This window comes from Cavia porcellus, unplaced genomic scaffold, assembly GCF_034190915.1.
Source record: "Cavia porcellus strain 051 isolate PalLab524CR breed Dunkin Hartley unplaced genomic scaffold, mCavPor4.1 scaffold_3, whole genome shotgun sequence".
NCBI classification, from domain to species: Eukaryota; Metazoa; Chordata; class Mammalia; order Rodentia; family Caviidae; genus Cavia; species Cavia porcellus.
The window spans coordinates 64,704,029-64,721,777 of NW_026947486.1; the positions used below are offsets into that span (position 1 = coordinate 64,704,029).

The 17,749-nt window shown below is 34.1% G+C and overlaps 1 protein-coding gene across 1 annotated transcript in view; it reads left to right on the plus strand.

The window, feature by feature from the left end:
* Positions 1-10,763, plus strand: part of Il1rapl2 (interleukin 1 receptor accessory protein like 2) — a 1,287,414-nt gene extending 1,276,651 nt beyond the window's left edge. Inside the window, exon 11 of the mRNA XM_063246234.1 lies at positions 1,484-10,763. Coding sequence (XP_063102304.1) covers positions 1,484-2,181 — 698 coding nt within the window. The 3' untranslated portion in view covers positions 2,182-10,763. The remainder of the gene's footprint in view (positions 1-1,483) is intronic.
* Positions 10,764-17,749: the final 6,986 nt, after the last annotated feature.

The following is a 17,749-nucleotide window of genomic DNA, read 5'->3' on the forward strand; positions in this document are numbered from 1 at the left end:
TGGTGTGTGGAAAGTTTGTTTACTTTCACTTGTGAAAGTTTTCATTTTCTTGTTGTTGTTGCTTTTGTTTTGTTTTACTTTTTGTTGCCTAGCGTTAGAAATAAAGACCTGGAAAAGAGAGATCATCTGTAAAATATGTATCTGTGAAACAATTTCTCTTTTCTAATGGTTTGTACTGGGGTGTGTGCTGTGCCGACACTGTATCCTGAATGTGACTTCCTGAAAAGCAGTCTGTAACCCTGGGCATATTTGCAGTGACAAAAGTTGGCTTTGCTTCTGTAAGCACTGCTTCTGCTAGAGGGCACTGTACTTTAGACAAGGTCTTGTGCTCTGCTTAGTAAAGATAGCTTTCTGGTGCAGCGTCTGTGTCCAAGTCTCCATTTGTTAACACATGTGTACATTTCCTCTTTTGGCAGATAAGACTTGGGAATCATGATTGCAAAAGGATTATTCCATGGGATAAACAAACCTAGGGTTAGTTGAGTGTTTTTCTACCGTGAAAAAAGTCATAACATATTTACTTCACTTTCAGAATTGCTGCACAATACAAGGCAGACTTACTTCTTAATTGTTTGACTCTGTCTCTTCATCATTTATTCCACACCATTCCCCAACTCCAAATCTACACTTCAGTTTTCTTGGAAACAAAAAGCAGCTGGTTCAAGTTAAACTCATGGGCATACACTATTTCCCTATCTCTGGATTTGAAGGGCAAAAGAATCTAAAATTGCAAATGAGAAGATATTCTGAAAAGCAGGCTATTATTCCAAAAGAGTTTTTCCACCATCTCTGCATCACAAGTGGTTTGTGCATATAGATTTTCTACTTGTTTAGTAGTTTAAAATGAGAGGCAATATACAGTTATTATTTGTCAATTAAAATGAATAATAAACAATTATTATTTGTCAAGTAAAATCTATAATATTAATAAAAAGAAAGAAAACAGGGAAGAAAAGCAAGCAAAATCCAGAAGTACAGTAACCCCACAATTATTAGAATGATTCAGATCTCTTTTCATTGACTCATTGATTGCTTGGTTACTTAGAGTGTTATCCTGGAAGCCTGCCTAGAACTAAGTTATTAAATAAATAAAAGTCACTGAAATATACCTATGCTCTGAAAAAAGCAGAATTTGTGTTGGCCTATAGAACACTGTAAGTAATGTGGGGTTGGGGATTTAGCTCAACAGCATAAGCACCTGCCTTGTAAGCAGGAAGTCGTGGGTTCAACCCCCGGTACTCATAAAAAAGGAAAAAGACAAAAAAAAAAAAAAAAAAAAAAAAAAAAGGAGATAAAATAACAATTTAAGCAGTTTTTTAAATTTAATTTTATAAATGGGCTTTCTTAATGTGCAATACAAGAAAAGAAAATGGCACAGATTTTAAAGAAACACTGAATATTTGTTATACTAGAGTGAAAACCTGGTTCTATAAAGACTGGCAATGTCTTTGTTTTACTCTTTCTCTCTTTCTGTGATTTGTAGCATACATTGAAGATCTCACAAGATGTATTGAGCAAAGCAGAAGACTTATTATCCTGCTAACTCCAGGATATATTCTCAGACGGGGATGGAGTATTTTTGAGCTGGAAAGCAAACTTCATAACATGCTAGTCAGTGGAGAAATCAAAGTAATTTTTATTGAGTGTACAGAGTTAAAAGGAAACCTGAATTTCCAGGAAGTAGAATCACTAAAGCGCAGCATCAAACTTCTGTCTCTCGTCAAGTGGAAGGGACCCCAAAGCAGCAAATTAAATTCTAAGTTTTGGAAGCAGTTAGTATATGAAATGCCCATCAAGAAAAAAGAAATGCTATCACGGCGTCATGTTCTGGACTCTGCAGAACAAGGACTTTTTGGAGAACTCCAGCCTGTACCTTCAATTACCATGACCAGTACCTCTGCTACTCTCGTGCCATCTCAAGCTGATCTCCCAGATTTCCACCATTCAGATTCAGTGCAAATGAGACACTGCTGTCGAGGTTATAATCATGAAATGCCAACAAGCACCTTGCAATTACCTTCTTTAGGCAACCACCACACTTATTGTAACTTGCCTATGGCACTACTCAATGGACAACAGCCGCTAAATAATGCCCTGAAAGATAATCAGGAATTTCCTAAGAACAGTTCCCTGCTACCTTTGTCATCCAAAGAGCTTAGTTTCACCAGTGACATTTGGTAGTGAAGAAACTGAATTCCTTTGAACAGTTATATGAGCACACAGAATTTCGGCTACACCAAGCGAAAAGTATGCCCAGTAACACTGAAGTACTGAGAAAGTGAAAAAAGGTACAGGAATTGCTTTTGTACTTAAATGTTTTTTTTTGTTTGTTTGTTTGTTTTCATTTGCAAAATAGTGAGTGAGGAGCAAAGGACATACTTTTGTAGTGTGACACTTTTTTCCGATGTACAGTCTTGATTTCCTCCAGCAGAAGAAAATTTTAACATTGTGTTGGGTTTTAGAAGATTTCATGATACTACATGGACTGCAACCATATTTGGTGAAGTGTGTTCCCCATATTGATGACTATTTCTGGTATTTGAAATGAGAAAATTAAAACTTAGGGGAATTTGGAAATCTGAACTAAGTTAAAGGGGAAAGAAAATGTCTAGAGAGTAACTGAAGAGTCAGGAATTTTAAAGAAACAATGTTGAGGGACTCCAGCTGGAAGATTATTTGTAAAAGATGAGTTAAGAAAAAAATATGATTGAAATGTTTAGAACTTCTTCAACGTAATGGACAGCTTCTGTGGACTAATTAGTAATAGCAGCTTTTAGATTATTAAGTAAACGCATCTTCTGTAGGCAACCTGGCGGATAGCTAATCAATGTGCATTTCTTAAGCAAATGAATAGATAGGCTGTGAACTCCTTTAGGAGAGTTTTGAGCAACCCTTATGACTTTCTGGTTTATTGCAAAAGTTTCAAAACTTTGAAAATACATTTTAAAGTGCACATTCTATTATATTCTAACTCACATTTGGATGTCTTTTTCTACCCCCAAATAATCCTTGACTGACTATAGGCAGATGTGGACATTTTCTTACTTGTATTTCAGCATCACTGAAGTTCGGATTTAAATATATACTGACTGCAACTTTCAGCAATTGAAAAGAAGTAATACAACAGTACTCATCGATGAAGTGCTTAAGTGATTCAAATTTACTAGTGGTAGAGCAGCAAATGCAGGGATTCTCAACATAATGTAATTGTGAAATGCACTGTTCTGTACATACACACCATATGCTTATCCATGTGTACAAGGATCCAGAACAAATGCATATATATACTGATATTTCAAGAAACATATTTGACAAACTAGACTTGTTCACCCTCAAATAATAACGAGTGTGACTGAACTATATCAGAAAAATCTCTGTGTATAATATATTTCCTGTTTACTATGAGTGTACCCCCGTTCTAGTACTTGTTGTGAATAATAATATATTCTTTCCAATTTATCAAATTTGGTGTGCTCTTCACCTAGATGCCTATTGGAGTCAATTGTTTATCAAGATTGATTTGGGAACTTGCAAATGGTTTGTAAATCAAGTTTGTGGACAAATATAAGCAACGACAAATATATACAATGTATACAAATTAAGAATTCTCCCAACTCTTGTAAATTGTGAACTCAAATGTATAAAAGAGTATTAGATAATATGTGTTATTTCTCTTAACCTCTTCCCACTATTTATTCTCTGTGATCCATGAGTTATATTCAAAGTACTTGTTTCTCTCTTGCTTTCCTCCATCCAACTCTTCAGAAAATATAGTATATGCCAACAATATGTGGAAACTTAGCTGTGATATATATGTTCATTTCACAATGGGACAATTAGTTGCTTATTTGCAAAATGCTGTTCAACATATGTAGTGTTTCATAGATACTATTTTTCCATGGAGAAATAAGATTTTGCTTTTGTAAAAATGGCAGGTATTTAAAAATGAAAATCCACCAATGCCTAATTGTTTTCCAAGTGTTGTAAAGTTGTATGTACTCTGTATGTATAATTACTAAGTTAATAATTTGCATGAAATGAGTAGTACATGTTTCAGTGACCAATTGTGCTTTTTACTATTTTTTCACAGAAATTTAGGTTAATTCAAATAATGTTTAGTAGTATTTTTAAACTAATAGTTCTGTATTAAGCATGCCAGTTCTGAAAATATAACATGGGTCTCTCTGCTTCTTTTATTTATAATGATTAAACGTGGGTAGCAATTTGAGTTGGCTGGCCACAATGTATCCTTTCACTACTAGTAGGTGCTCAAAGACAGAGCATTCACACTTGTGCTGGGGAACTTGACAAGTAATCTTTTTTACAATTTTCAGGAACTAGTGTGTATGCTATCTGTGACATTTATTTCTAGGTGGCAATTTTAGAGTTTCATTTTCGTGTGATAATTTTAAGATATAGAGCATAAACATATTAGAAGTATTAGGTCAAGAATATAAGGTATTCTTCCAGTTGGTTTTTCAGTGTAAATATTTTTTTTCTTTTCAACTTTTCACTGAAATGGATTTTGGAAATCTAGAAAAAACGCTGATATAGCTAGTTCTCACACAAGTATAAACATTTGTCATTGTGTTACTGTATGTAAGCATATATTTAATAGTGAACTTTGTAAGGTGAAGCATTTTGAAAGAATAAGAAATTATGACATAATTGAGAAGTTTATAAAATCAAAATAATACAAAAGAAATGGAAACTATCATGAGAACAAATCATAAGAAGATGGACAACTTGTACATGGGCTTCATTTGACAAACTATGTTCCCCTTCCCTTCGGTACAGGTATTGAACTCACGACTGCCTGCTTGCAAGGCAGGCGCTTATGCCGCTGAGGTAAATCCCCAGCCCCTGACAAACTATGAATTCTGGCAAAATTAATCATGTAATGCACTTCAGTCTAATCATAGATACTCTGAAATGTAGCTATATGCTTCCTAACAAAATGATGCTCCTCCATGCTTTATGCATTAGTTAAATTAGATCCAAATCTATTCTATTTTACAATTCAAAACTATAAGTGCAGAGACACTTTTATTCATTTTGTAAGTCTTGAACACAAGTCAGTATTATGGGAAAGGTGAATATTTTGGTTGAGGATGAATCATTAAAATTGTGGGGCTTACAGGAGGAACCCAGGTACAATGAGAAGTAGAAGTAGAGTTCATTTATGACTTTACAGCATAGTTCAAAAGATATTAAATGAGTAGTATCCTAAACATTAGTTCTGCAAAGGGCAAATGTGAGAAAAAAATTCTGCCATGAAAGGGAAGGAGATGCTAATTACTCATGTGACATTTGAAGGATTCTCAAGAATATGGAGCCACTGGTTTTAAAACATTTATTGTGTTTTATATTTTATTTTAAAATAAATGATTCACCTTTTACAAAGTATTCTCTAGAATGACCAAAGAAACGTCCTAAATTCTTGCACCTGCAATTCTTTACCCCCCTTGCATTCATTTGCCAGTGTGAGGTAATAAATTGATAAAGCCAGACTAAAGAGAGAAAATACTTCCATAGTGAATACTTGCAATTGTTGTTGCTTTTTGGGGGAGAGCAAATGTAACATTGAGAATTGTATGGCTCCAATTTCTCCATTACTCATGCATTTGTTTTCTAAAATGTCTGATAAGAGATTACAGTTTTGAGAATTAGGGCTCTCTGATGAATGTATGGGGGTAGTTTAATAAAATGTAATCATTCACTTTAATTATTTTCATATCAAGCTTGCCTGTTTTAAGAACTGAAATCAGCCACAATCCATTTATCAAGGTTATTTAGTGCTCCACTAACATGAAATTAGAACATATAAAGTCACTTATACCCACCAAAGGTGTTTTACCAAATTTTCACTACTATTTTCTCAATTGTATCTTTTATAGATATGGTGGTGAAGTCAAACATGAGTATTTACTGAGTGTCTACGGTGTACTGTTCAGTTCACAAAATATAATAGAAATGCTTAAAATTAAAACAAATGATCAAATAATTTACACATCATATGTTAGAAGAAAGGAGTATTCACAAAACACAGTCCAGTGGTACAAAAAGTAATATTGAACACATAGTGTAGAAAAACAAGGTTGGGCAACTGAGATTTGAGTTGGCAAGAAATGTTTGGAACACAGAAAACAGTTGCAAATAATAACAATTTCCCAAATGTGGAGACTCGCACATGGGAATACACATGAAGCAAATTCTATTTAGCTGAAAGCAAGTACATTTAGCTGGCAAATGCAGAAATCTGTGTGAAGACATCACAAGAAATAAGTCAAGGAGAAGTGCTGGAGCATTCATTTGAGAGCAGATGTGAGAAGAATTAGGTAAAGGATGAGAACAGAGGCAGGGACATCATCCAGGAGTTCAATAGTTCGATAGGTTAAGTGTGAGATAATGTAATCCTCTCACAATAAAACAAAACTGGTGGATCTGTGGAGGAAGATATAAAAAGGTAAACGATGGCACAAATTTAAAACACAAAAGAAAACAATATTAATAAAAGCTTCAGAGTTCAAAATTTCAGTTGTAGCAAAGGAGTTATGGGGTGTGTTTAACCTATTTTAAACAAGCATCCTTGTACTGTCCGAAAATGAATATTATACAACATATTTGCTACTGAAGCATCCCATGAAGTATTTGCAGAAGAGTAATGTGAGGTGCTTCTGCAATGTGGTTTAGAAATAAATAATTACTTTCACTGCTGATTATAATCTCAAATTCATAAAGAAGAAAATATTGGAGAAAATAATTGTGTTCTTAAAAATGAAGACATTGAAGTTATTGAATCAGAGTGAGGCAAACTTTAAAAGAAATGAATTGGGATTATTTGTAATAACTTATAAAATTCAACAGGTAGACAGGGTCCCCACAGAACAACAGAGGATATGCTAAAATGTGTCAGAGTTATAGAAGGCAGTGCAGAGGGTTTTCTTGAGAAGAATAAGGAAAACAATGTGAAACTTGGTGAGGCTGACATCCAATTTTCACCAAACTTGAAACTGAAGTGATTGACTAATTACCTTTTTTAAGATTTTGAAGCAAATTCTGTACAGGCCATTGAACTAGGACATGAACATTTTGTTAGTGATACCCCCTGCAAATATTTCCATTTTAACACAACAAAAATATTGCTTACACATATAACAATCTAATGAGAATTGGGTAGGATTACAAGCTGAGATATTCAGAGACAAGCTCTATTTGTTTTGGTTTTGGTTTTGTTTTGTTTTTCTTTTCTCTATACCCAAGGGAACCTCTTCATTCACCTACTAGACAGGTTAAGAAAGAGAAGATGAAAGTTGGAATAAGATGTCTCATATTCCAAAATGGGACAATTTAGTCAGGTAGGGAATGTATACAGTTTTAACAAGAAGGAAAGGAAAATGGAATTTAACAAGTGTAGTCTCTATTACTAAAATGGTGAAAATTTGTTTTTCCCATAAAACCAGAATATAAGGTAAAATATAGACAGGAAACAAAATACAGAAAAGAGAGTCCTTATCATTTTTGGTATTCTCTGAGCACCAGTATTATAGCTGGTCACAAGTAAGTGCTCATTTGCATTTGTTGACTAAATGGACAAGTACAGATGGATGCATCAGTGAAGTTTCAATCCCTAGAGCCTTACAGAAATATAATTTGGGTGGAGTGTGGTGACACAATCTTATAATTGCAGTTTCTTGGGAGGCTGAGACAGGAAATTACAAACTCCAGGTCAATTACTCAGTAAGGACATAATAGATACAGATGGATAGATAGATGGATAGATAGATATGTAGATAGAAGATAGATGATAGATTAGACAGGTAGATGACAGATACATATAAACACATATAGAAAGAAGATAATTTTTCACTTGCTTCTTTTGACAAGAAATTTTATTATTTGGTTGCTTTGCATTTGTGTAAGGAAGATGGCCATAGTAATGTTTATCATCCAATGTAGCATTTGCAAAGAGAAGCAAAATTTTTCGCAATGAATTTGTTTGCAAACCTAAATGTTGCAAACAGTAGTATGTAACCAAGATGTTACTGTGTCTTTTCAGGTGCTAGACATTTAGAATTCTATGTCAATTTGCTAGAGATCAAAAATTTCTGAAGATTCTTCCAGTTATACAAATCCTTCCTCAGAGTCTTTGATTCTTTAGTCCTATGATATCACCCAAACATAGTCATCACTCCAAGAACATCATCCTTTTTTCATTATATGCGAATTTAGTGACAACAAAAATTTTATTTGTCTTTTGAAGAGGGTGTTTTATGCCTATGATTATTATATTGGGTGGAAACTATGAATTACTTTATGTTACTTTATGGGCACAAGTGTTCTCTAGTAGCAGTTTCACCTATGAACTTAGAATACAGAAGTGTCCAAGATTTTGTGCTCTTCTGATATATTTTCTAGGTCATTGATACACTGAATCCTCAACCTTCTTCATACAGGGGATGTGAGAAATTGCCTAGAAAAAAAAAAATAAGGTCATCCATTTTATCTGAGGCAAATTCCTTAGTCCTTCTCTGGGTTCATTTCTTCAGTTTCAAAATAAGGATAAAATAAGATATATAGATTTATAGTGAACATTTGTTAGTGAATGTTGACAAAGCACTTAGAGTAATGTTTGGCACCAAATAAGAGCTATATGAGTGACCGTTATTATTATTGTCTTACATAAAAATGACTCAACTGACACACCATCTATGAGAAATACAATTTTATTTTACATTTGTTTCAGAGGTGACTGCATATATGACCAAGTGCACTCATTTTTTAGACAGCTGGCTGAAGTATGAGGTGCATTCCGTGGTCATGGAATAGATCAGCGCTAAATGACCCATACAAGAAATAAGCCTACAGTAACTTTGACCTCATTAGTAATGCGTTCTGAACTAGATACAAAACAGGACTCTCAGAACATAGATTATTCAGATTTGCTGTCCATGTTAATCAAAGTCCCCAGACAATTGCTTGATATTCTGCTTCACTTTTGCTAGGTTTACGCAAGACCAAAACATCTGGATGAGAAGTGAAAAAATGCAGATGTTTAAGCCTCATAATGGGAAACGTCCAGCTGTCTGAAATTTGGATTTGTCATTTTGTTCTTTATTTTAAAAGAAAGAGAAGCCAAAAGAAACAAAGCAAAACAAAACAAAAATCTACCATAGACTGTCTTCTTTTAATCTTTTAAAATCAAGCTGGATTTTTGTTATAGAAATTTAAAATGCCCCAAATATGATTAAGAAATTTTATAATAGTAATAATTCACAAGCTTTCCTTCAGTAAGAGATTTTTTGAGAAGATATTTAATCTATGAGTAGCAGTGTTTTTTAAAAATTTTTTTTCTGAGACAAATTCTAGCTATGTAATTTATCCTGGTCTAAAACTCAGTGTGTAGCCCAGGATGCCCTGCAACTCACAGCTATCCTCCTGCTCCAGCCTCCCAAGTCCTGGCTTACAGCAGTGTGTTGCAATGCCCAACTAAGGATTTTTTGTTTATTTTGTTTTATCTTTGTGGTTGTTTTGTCCCACCCCACCCCCTTTTTCATGAGAATTTTCTCAAAAGTTCTCCCATCAATATCCTCAAATAATCTTAACTAAGTTAAATCATATTTTTCCTAGTGAATTGCCAAGTCTAGCCTTTATGATTCCACCAAACCCGTCTATTAGGAAAATAAATATGTTTACTAAGTAACACATTAGTAAGTATTTATTTATGCAATTTTAGATCTAGATGGTGACTTGAAGGCATTCTAATATATTTCAATCATTTAATTTTATTGTGGGAAACCTAAGTGACTTGCTCAAGTGACATGTACCATGGAAGCCTACAACTATGAAGCAACTGATGGGTAAGTTTTGATAAAGATAGAAGGAGAAAGAGATTGAAAGTAGGAAGGATCAGGATTTCATAAAGCTTCTGTGCCCATGTGGAATGGTAAAAAATATGCCGAAGATATGAGTGGGAGTTAGGTGAGCAATAAGCAGAAAACTCATAGGAACTACAAGATAACTAAGCTTCCCTTAGGACTAATTGTGTAAATATATACAACAATAACTAACACAAATATCAGTCTTGTATGTAATGGTGGTTGGGAATAAGATCACCTCATTTGGCCAGTGAAGATAAAAAGTTTAGTTTTTCACAAAGTCTTACATAAGGTGCCAAAGAACTAAGCTCAAGTTTGGGGAATTTGTTTTGAATATCAACTAGTGCTCAATTACACAAGCACATGGTAAGCAAAACTACCTTCAGATCAAAGTGAATCTTTCCAAGTTGCTAGTGCTATTTTGGGCAATATGTGTGGAGAAAATACAAATCAACTGTTGTCAAATGCTTCAAAGGTCATGGAAAAAATAAATGAGAAAAATTTGCTGTATGTATGAGTTTGTCCCATACAAAATGCAAACAGAAATTTCTTTTCTAAGTTGCCTGATCTTCAAAGCCCCTCCATACAACAAAGAGAATCCTTAGTTACAGTGTGTCCTTATTTGTGTATTAGGACCAAAATCCATACAATGTTCAGTGCTTATGATTATTATGTAATGGTCATTTCTTTTGATAAAGTAAAAATATGACTGGAAATAAAAATATGTGCATTAGAGAGAAACATAGAATAAAGCTATATAATTCAGAGCTCAACCATTTCACCATACCCAACCATTTATCACTTCAATTTCAAAACAGTAATCCTGCCAGTGGAAACAGAAAACAAGTTGTCAGCAGTTTTCCTCAAGCATGGTGGAACCACAAAGCCAGAGACCAGGCAGTAAAATGTGTTTAAAAGCTCAATGTTTCAAGACAAACCAGATTATTATGGGAAACATACTGTAAACTACTCATCTAATTTATTTTGCACTCATGCCAATTCATATGAAATTAACTTTATTGGTTTGAAAGATTACTTTTTCTCCTTCCTGTCTTATAATATGAGCAAAGCCAGTTTTGAACCTTGTTGTGGAGGATGAGGTTCATTGATATTACTCTTTGCTTTTCAATTCCAGCCACAACCCAAGGCTGATTAAAAGCAGTAAAGCCAAGGCTTGACAGTATTCCTTCTTTCATGGAAACTTTTTGAACTTTTTTTTCTACATCTCCACTGCTGGCTTCTTTTACTCTTGGAGAGCATCTAATCCTCTTACATTAAATATGGAGAAAACAATTTATAAATTTTGTTCCTTATCCAACATTTAAAAATTTAGCTGCAGAACTAAAACTAGAGTCCAAAATTCTTGATTAACTATATTATTTCTGTTATCCTAATCATGCTATTGACAATTCATAGAAGGAATCATAGAATGGGTATTCATTCACTCATTTTCCTTTCGTGGTACAGGGTAAAAATGACTTACGAATGCATGAAATGAAATCCTTTCCAACATCTTTATGTCACATAAGTCCATCTGGTGAGATCTAAGATACACTATATACACAAGACGATTAGAATCAATGTTGAAATTTCTTCCCCTATAGCCACTGCCACTACCTACAGAAGAGAAAATATGTGTCTGTACTATGTGAGTTTAACTCATTCTTAAGCTTAGCCTGCTTAGCCGGTGTAAGTTGCAGATGTTTTCTACATATCGTAAGACATTATTTGAATTTACTATACTGCTTGTGATGAACATTTGGACATTAGAGGTTCTATCTGCACCATCTATAAAGCCAGACTGCTTACATTCAAATTCCTGATTTGAATTTACTGGCTATTTCTATTTGGCAAATTACTTAAACTCTCTCTGCCTCAGTTTCCTCAATACTAAAAATAGTAATGAAGAAAAGAATGCTAACAATAGTGTCTACTAGGGCTGTAGGGAAAATTAAATGGGTATATAAAGTGCTTAGAAAAGAATTTCATACACAGAGTAAGTGCTGTAAAAATGTTAGCCATTCTTATATTTTCTTCTCTGATGTATAGGGGAAAATTTAGCAGATTAATGCCCAACAATGAGCACTATGGAAGCTGTTTTAAAGGATTTTAACTGCAAAATATATTCTAGGAAGGGTGTTGTTAATTACTAGTCATGTCTATTCATTAAAGCTAGCCAAGCATGTCCCTTCCTTTAAAAGTCGTAATCTTTATTTCAGTTTCTATTTTTATATCAAATATCATTCTTTTTTGAAGTATAATATAGCCAGGTGTTGTGGAAAATGCCTGTAATCCCAAAAATTGGAAGGCTGAGACAGGATTGCTGTGAAATGCAGGCCAGCCTGGGTTATATAGTGATTTCAGCCTGAACTACAGAGCAAGACACTGTCTAAAAAACAAAACAAAACAAAACAATGTACAATGTGATTTAGAACTTTCACTAATTCAAGAAATAGGTCCTCTGCCTAGTGAGAATCAATGAGTTGTGACTGTACCTCATAACTCACTTCTGTCCTCAAATAAAAGTAACCTTAGGCTTTTTTTAGAAAGTAGTTTTTCAACATGCCAACCTCCCTGAATTTTCCACTCATGAAGATTGCAATAATTTGAAAGTCCAAAATAATACAGAGAAAGTTCATTAGGTCAGTAAGCTGTTGCACAGTTGTGACTTTTAAGCAATCACAATTTGAAATGAGTCAAGTGTGTGATGTAGCTTCTTAAAAAGCAAATCCAGTCCATGTGAAGATCTTAGCTGTGGTCAGACCACATCTGCTAGGCTTTATTCATTTCTAGGCACCTACATACAAAACTTTGTCAGTCTAGGGAGTTTTCAGAAGACAATGATCCAGATGGTTAAATTGCTGGACTCATGCCATGGAAAAGATGATTGCAGGAACTGGAAATGTTTTTCCTGAAAAAGAAGAAATTTAGCCAGAATATGATGTGGAAACATAATTAGGCGTATTCAATGTAGTCCCAAAGGAAGAACCAGAATAATAAGTAGAACTCACAAAAAGAAAAATCGAGGCTCCAAATCAGAAAAATTTTTTCTGAGGATGTAAACTGCCCATAAACAGAACATATTGCTTTGTAAAACAATATGCATTTTTGCTAAAAACTGTTAAAGACTGGTGCAATGCAGAAAAAATTCCTAGTTTAATTATTAGGTTGAAAAAGTTGATATCTAAGATTGTTTCCAACTTGAAAACATGATAATTACAGCCCCATTACTATATAATCAGTTTATTAAAATATCTCTCTGGTTGGAATGTCATCTAATTGACTCATTATTACCATCAAATTAATCATTCTACTTAACTTTTATTTGCTTTTTCCACTTCTTCCACTCCTCTATTAATTTTTCTATTCCCCTCCACTATTTCCTCTCATCTCCTCTCTTCTGTATTGTTTTCTCTTCCCACATATATGCACATAACAATTTAATAGTTGAGACATACATTGAGTTCATTGTGTACCTGGTACTGTTCTAAGCACTGAATGGACACACACACACACACACACACACACACACACACACACACAGAGAGAGAGAGAGAGAGAGAGAGAGAGACACACACATTTTATATATTACTGAAATGAATCCAAATCACTTTCCATTTCTTTTAATGTCCTGCTAATCAAATGCCTCTCTCTTTAGCAACATTATTTTTTTCCCAAAGCATTCATTACTATACTGATTTCTTCCTATCCATGTCCATGTCTACTTTAACCCATTCCTTTTTATATTTTGTACTCCTATAAATTCTCCCAGTTCTTTGCTCCACAAAATAAAGAAGTACTTGACCTTCAAGGCCAAGAACAAAATTTATGCATTTCCATTCTCAGTCTGGGTGCTTTAGAATACAGTTTGAATCTACTCAGTTCACTTTCTCAGGTAGATTCTAAACTTCTGGGCAATAAATATTGCTCCATTTTCAAAGTATCCTTTGTTTCCTCATAATACATCCCAATTTGTTAGGCATATGTTTGCCTCTATGTAAATTCTTGATTTTTTGACTATTTGGAAATTTTTATACAACTTCCTTTCTGGAACAGCTATTTTAATTATAAGGATACATTAGTGAACAAAACACATAGAGATTCATGCCTCAGAGATCTCACATACTAACATATGGGCAATAAACTCCTCTGAAAGAAGGACTGGTTGAAACATGAGAAGTTTATATGACTTACACGTCTACACTTACACTTATTCTTTTGTTTTATTTTAACCATTAGAAGGATCATATTTATTCTATTGTGTAAGGAAATCAAGCCCTAGATAATCATAACCTTCTCTGATTTCACTAGAATCATGTCCAGTCTAACACAATTCAAAATCATTTGAACATCATTATTGGGGTTCACAATATGAATGGTTTTATTTCTAGTACTAACACAATTCAAAATCATTTGAACATCATTATTGGGGTTCACAATATGAATGGCTTTATTTCTAGTACTACAGTTGGTCTTAATTACTTTTCTCACTCCTGGGCATAATACCGATACCTGCGGTTTAAGTGAGAGGTTTATATTTCTCACGGACACAAAAATTCAAGGCAAACTAAAGTTCAGCCATGACATGGGTATTGATGGCAGTTTTTATATTGGTTTACAGTGAGGAAAAGAAAAAAAGGAATCCCATCTGAAACATTTTTGGTTTCACTAGAAAGGACATGACTGCAAAGTTGGAGCATAGGAGAACATGATTACTGAAAATATTCACATTAAATAAAAGTGAGGCCCTTTGCATCAGGATAATAAGAAAGATTCCTTGAGGGCCACTAAGGAATCAGCAAAACCCCATGATTCACTAGCGCATGAGTATAAAATGGTAAATATGAACTCTTTTGAAATATTTTGCATTAAAGAGAGAGACCCAGAGTGTTCTTCTCAACAAGGGTCACCCAGAAAAATGGTTCACTAGGATTAATTTTACCTTCCCTGTACTCAGAAGACATGTCACATATGACTTAAGGGAACTCAGCTACTGCTTGCGCTAGTGGTACACCTTGGAGTCACTTATATTGTGGTAGTTTTACAAGCTTTCACAACACATGAATTGTGAGGTCGGGGACCTGAGGATCAATGGGAGAACAGAAGATACAGACACAACTACAAATACACTCAGCCACTTTATCTTTAGCAAAGTGTCCAAACATGTTGATTGGAAGAAAGATAGCCTCTTTAACAAGTGATGTTGGAAAAACAGGCTTTTTACATGTCAAAGCCTTAAACTAGACCCATGCATATCACCATGCACTAAACTAAAGTCAAAATGGAAAAAAATATCTAGCTATTAAAACAGAAACACTCCCCCCCAAAAAAGTAATAAGAACTAAGGAGTAATAAAATCCAAAATGTGTAAATTTTGTTGTAAAAAAAAAAAAGAGGGGAAAAAAGAGCTCTAACGGATATAACAGCAAGTGTGTTTGGGGGTGTTAAATGGCTGACTATATTAAAGTTTTTGGATCATTGAACACAGCTGTTTGCAGTCTCTCTGTTTGAATGTCCACTTTGTATTCTTTGATACTGTGATTTGAGCAAATATTTCCAAGATGATAATATGTAATCTATTAACAGGTGATTTCTTACTGTTATTTTTTTTTTTGTAGTTCTGTATTACGTGTACCCTTACACCATTTTGTTTTGTTTTGTGTTTTTCTCTTTTTCCTCTTAAATAAAATAAAAAAATAAAATAAAATAAAACAGAAACACTAAACCTACTGGAAGACCAAGTAGGTGGAAATCTCAAGTACATAGGGGTAGGCCAAGAGCTCATGAACAAAAAACCAAACTGTACAGGAAGTACTACAAGGAATCAACAACTAGAATCTCATCTTGTTATAAAAGTTTTTTGCATATTTAAATAAATCACTAATAGAGAGAGAAGAAAGCCCACAAACTGAGAAAAAATATTTGCCAACTGTCCTCAGAGAAAAGACTTTTATCTAGAAGGTACAAGGAATTTAAAAATAAAAAACAAACAAACAAAAAAAAAACAGGCCCCCTCAAATTTAAAGACCTAATCCAAATGGGCATCTGAGTTGAATACACAATTTTCAGAAGAAAAAATATAAATGACAAATAAATATATGAGAAATGTTCAACATCCTTGGTCATTTGATAAATGCAAATTAAAACAAACTGCTGTATCATCTCATTCCAGAAAGAATGACTAGCATCAAGAAATTAACCAATAGAATACGCTAGCGAGACTGTGAAGAAAAAGGAATCCCTCTCCATTGTTGATAGGAGTGCATAGTGGTAAAATTACTGGGGAAATTAGTATGGAGATTCCTCAAAAAACTAGGATTAGAGGTTCCATTTGATCTAGCTATTCCCATTGTGGATATTTTACCAGAAGAACAGAAAATACAATACCACAGAGATATATGTGCACCTATGTTTATAGTAGCACAATTTTTAATAACTATGTCTTGGAAACAACCCAAATGCCCATCAACTGAAGAATGGATTAAAAAAGATATTGTATTTGTATATACTGGAATACTACTCATCCATAAGGAATAATAAATTTGAAGCTTTTATAAGTAAATGAATGCACCTATTTATTTCACTTGTGAAATAATCATAACTGAAATAAAATGGATTTGCATGTGTAAACACCAATTTGTCTCTCTAGTGTAAGAAACTGTAAGAGTAAGGTCCAAAAATTCCAATATATATAGTAAAAGAGAAAGAAATAGTTCAAAGGAAAATTATATTGTTTGATCAATCTTGCATACCTATATCTGGTAGCCTAAGCAATTACTTTGAAGATAAGAATATGCAATACAACATCTATTGCTAAATTGCTATCATCTTGTTTTTGAAATCATGTATCGCTATGGTTGTCTTTGTTGTTGTCATTTTGCTTTTGTTATTTTTTAATTGTTTGTTTACCTTACTGATTTTTCTGTTTTTTCTCTTTATTATAAATAAAAAAGAAAAGAAAAGAAAATACCTTCATTAAAAAAGAGATTTTAAAGGAAAACTTGAGAGGTCAAGCAGTGTGCTACTAAGTAAGTAATGTGTGACGCTGTTAGAGTGAAGGTGAGTCTAGTGGAGAGTTCAGGAAGTTAAGAAGTAGGAACGTGTAACATCTGAGAAATGTCACAGAAGGTAAGCTAATCAAGCCCAGGAGTAATGCCATGGGAGTTCCTGCCAGCAATATCATAGTGGTGGAGCTGCTGAGACATTTTGGAATTCACTTACATCACAATTTGCCCCAAGTATAGCAACTGGAACTGTAGGATTTTAATTTTTGCCCTCTTGGGTTTCAGTCTAGCTTTGGTCCCATTTCTTTCTATCTGCAAATTTCTCCATTATGGAATGGGAATATTTAACCTGTGGCATTATATGTTGGAAGTGTTTGTGAATTCACAGTGACCCACAGCTAAGTTTGCCTTTATTCTCGGAGAAGACTTTGTGCCTGAGATTTTCAGCAATGTTGGAATTGTTTAAATTTTGGTAACTATTAGAGATAGACTAAATGCATTTTGCATAAATTGAGGTGCGTGAGTGTTTGGGGGACCAGGGCCAAAATGCTATAGTTGAGATTCAGAATCATCCCCAAAACTTTCAAATACTCAGAGGTAGAATGTTTAGAATATGATATTTTTATGGAGGTGCTAAAGCTGAATGCGATGTATGAAGGTAGGCTCTTATCAAAAGAAGTGGCTCAGTGAGGGTATGACCTTCAAGTATATACTTCCTTCATGGGCTCTTCCTTTACCTCTCTGTTTCCTGGCCACCTTGGCATGAGCACCATCCTTTCATCAGACTCTTCCTTCACGTTCTTCTACCTTGGAATCAGTTTCCCGGGGACTATAACAGTGAGCCAAAGGAAAGGTCTCTCATTGAAA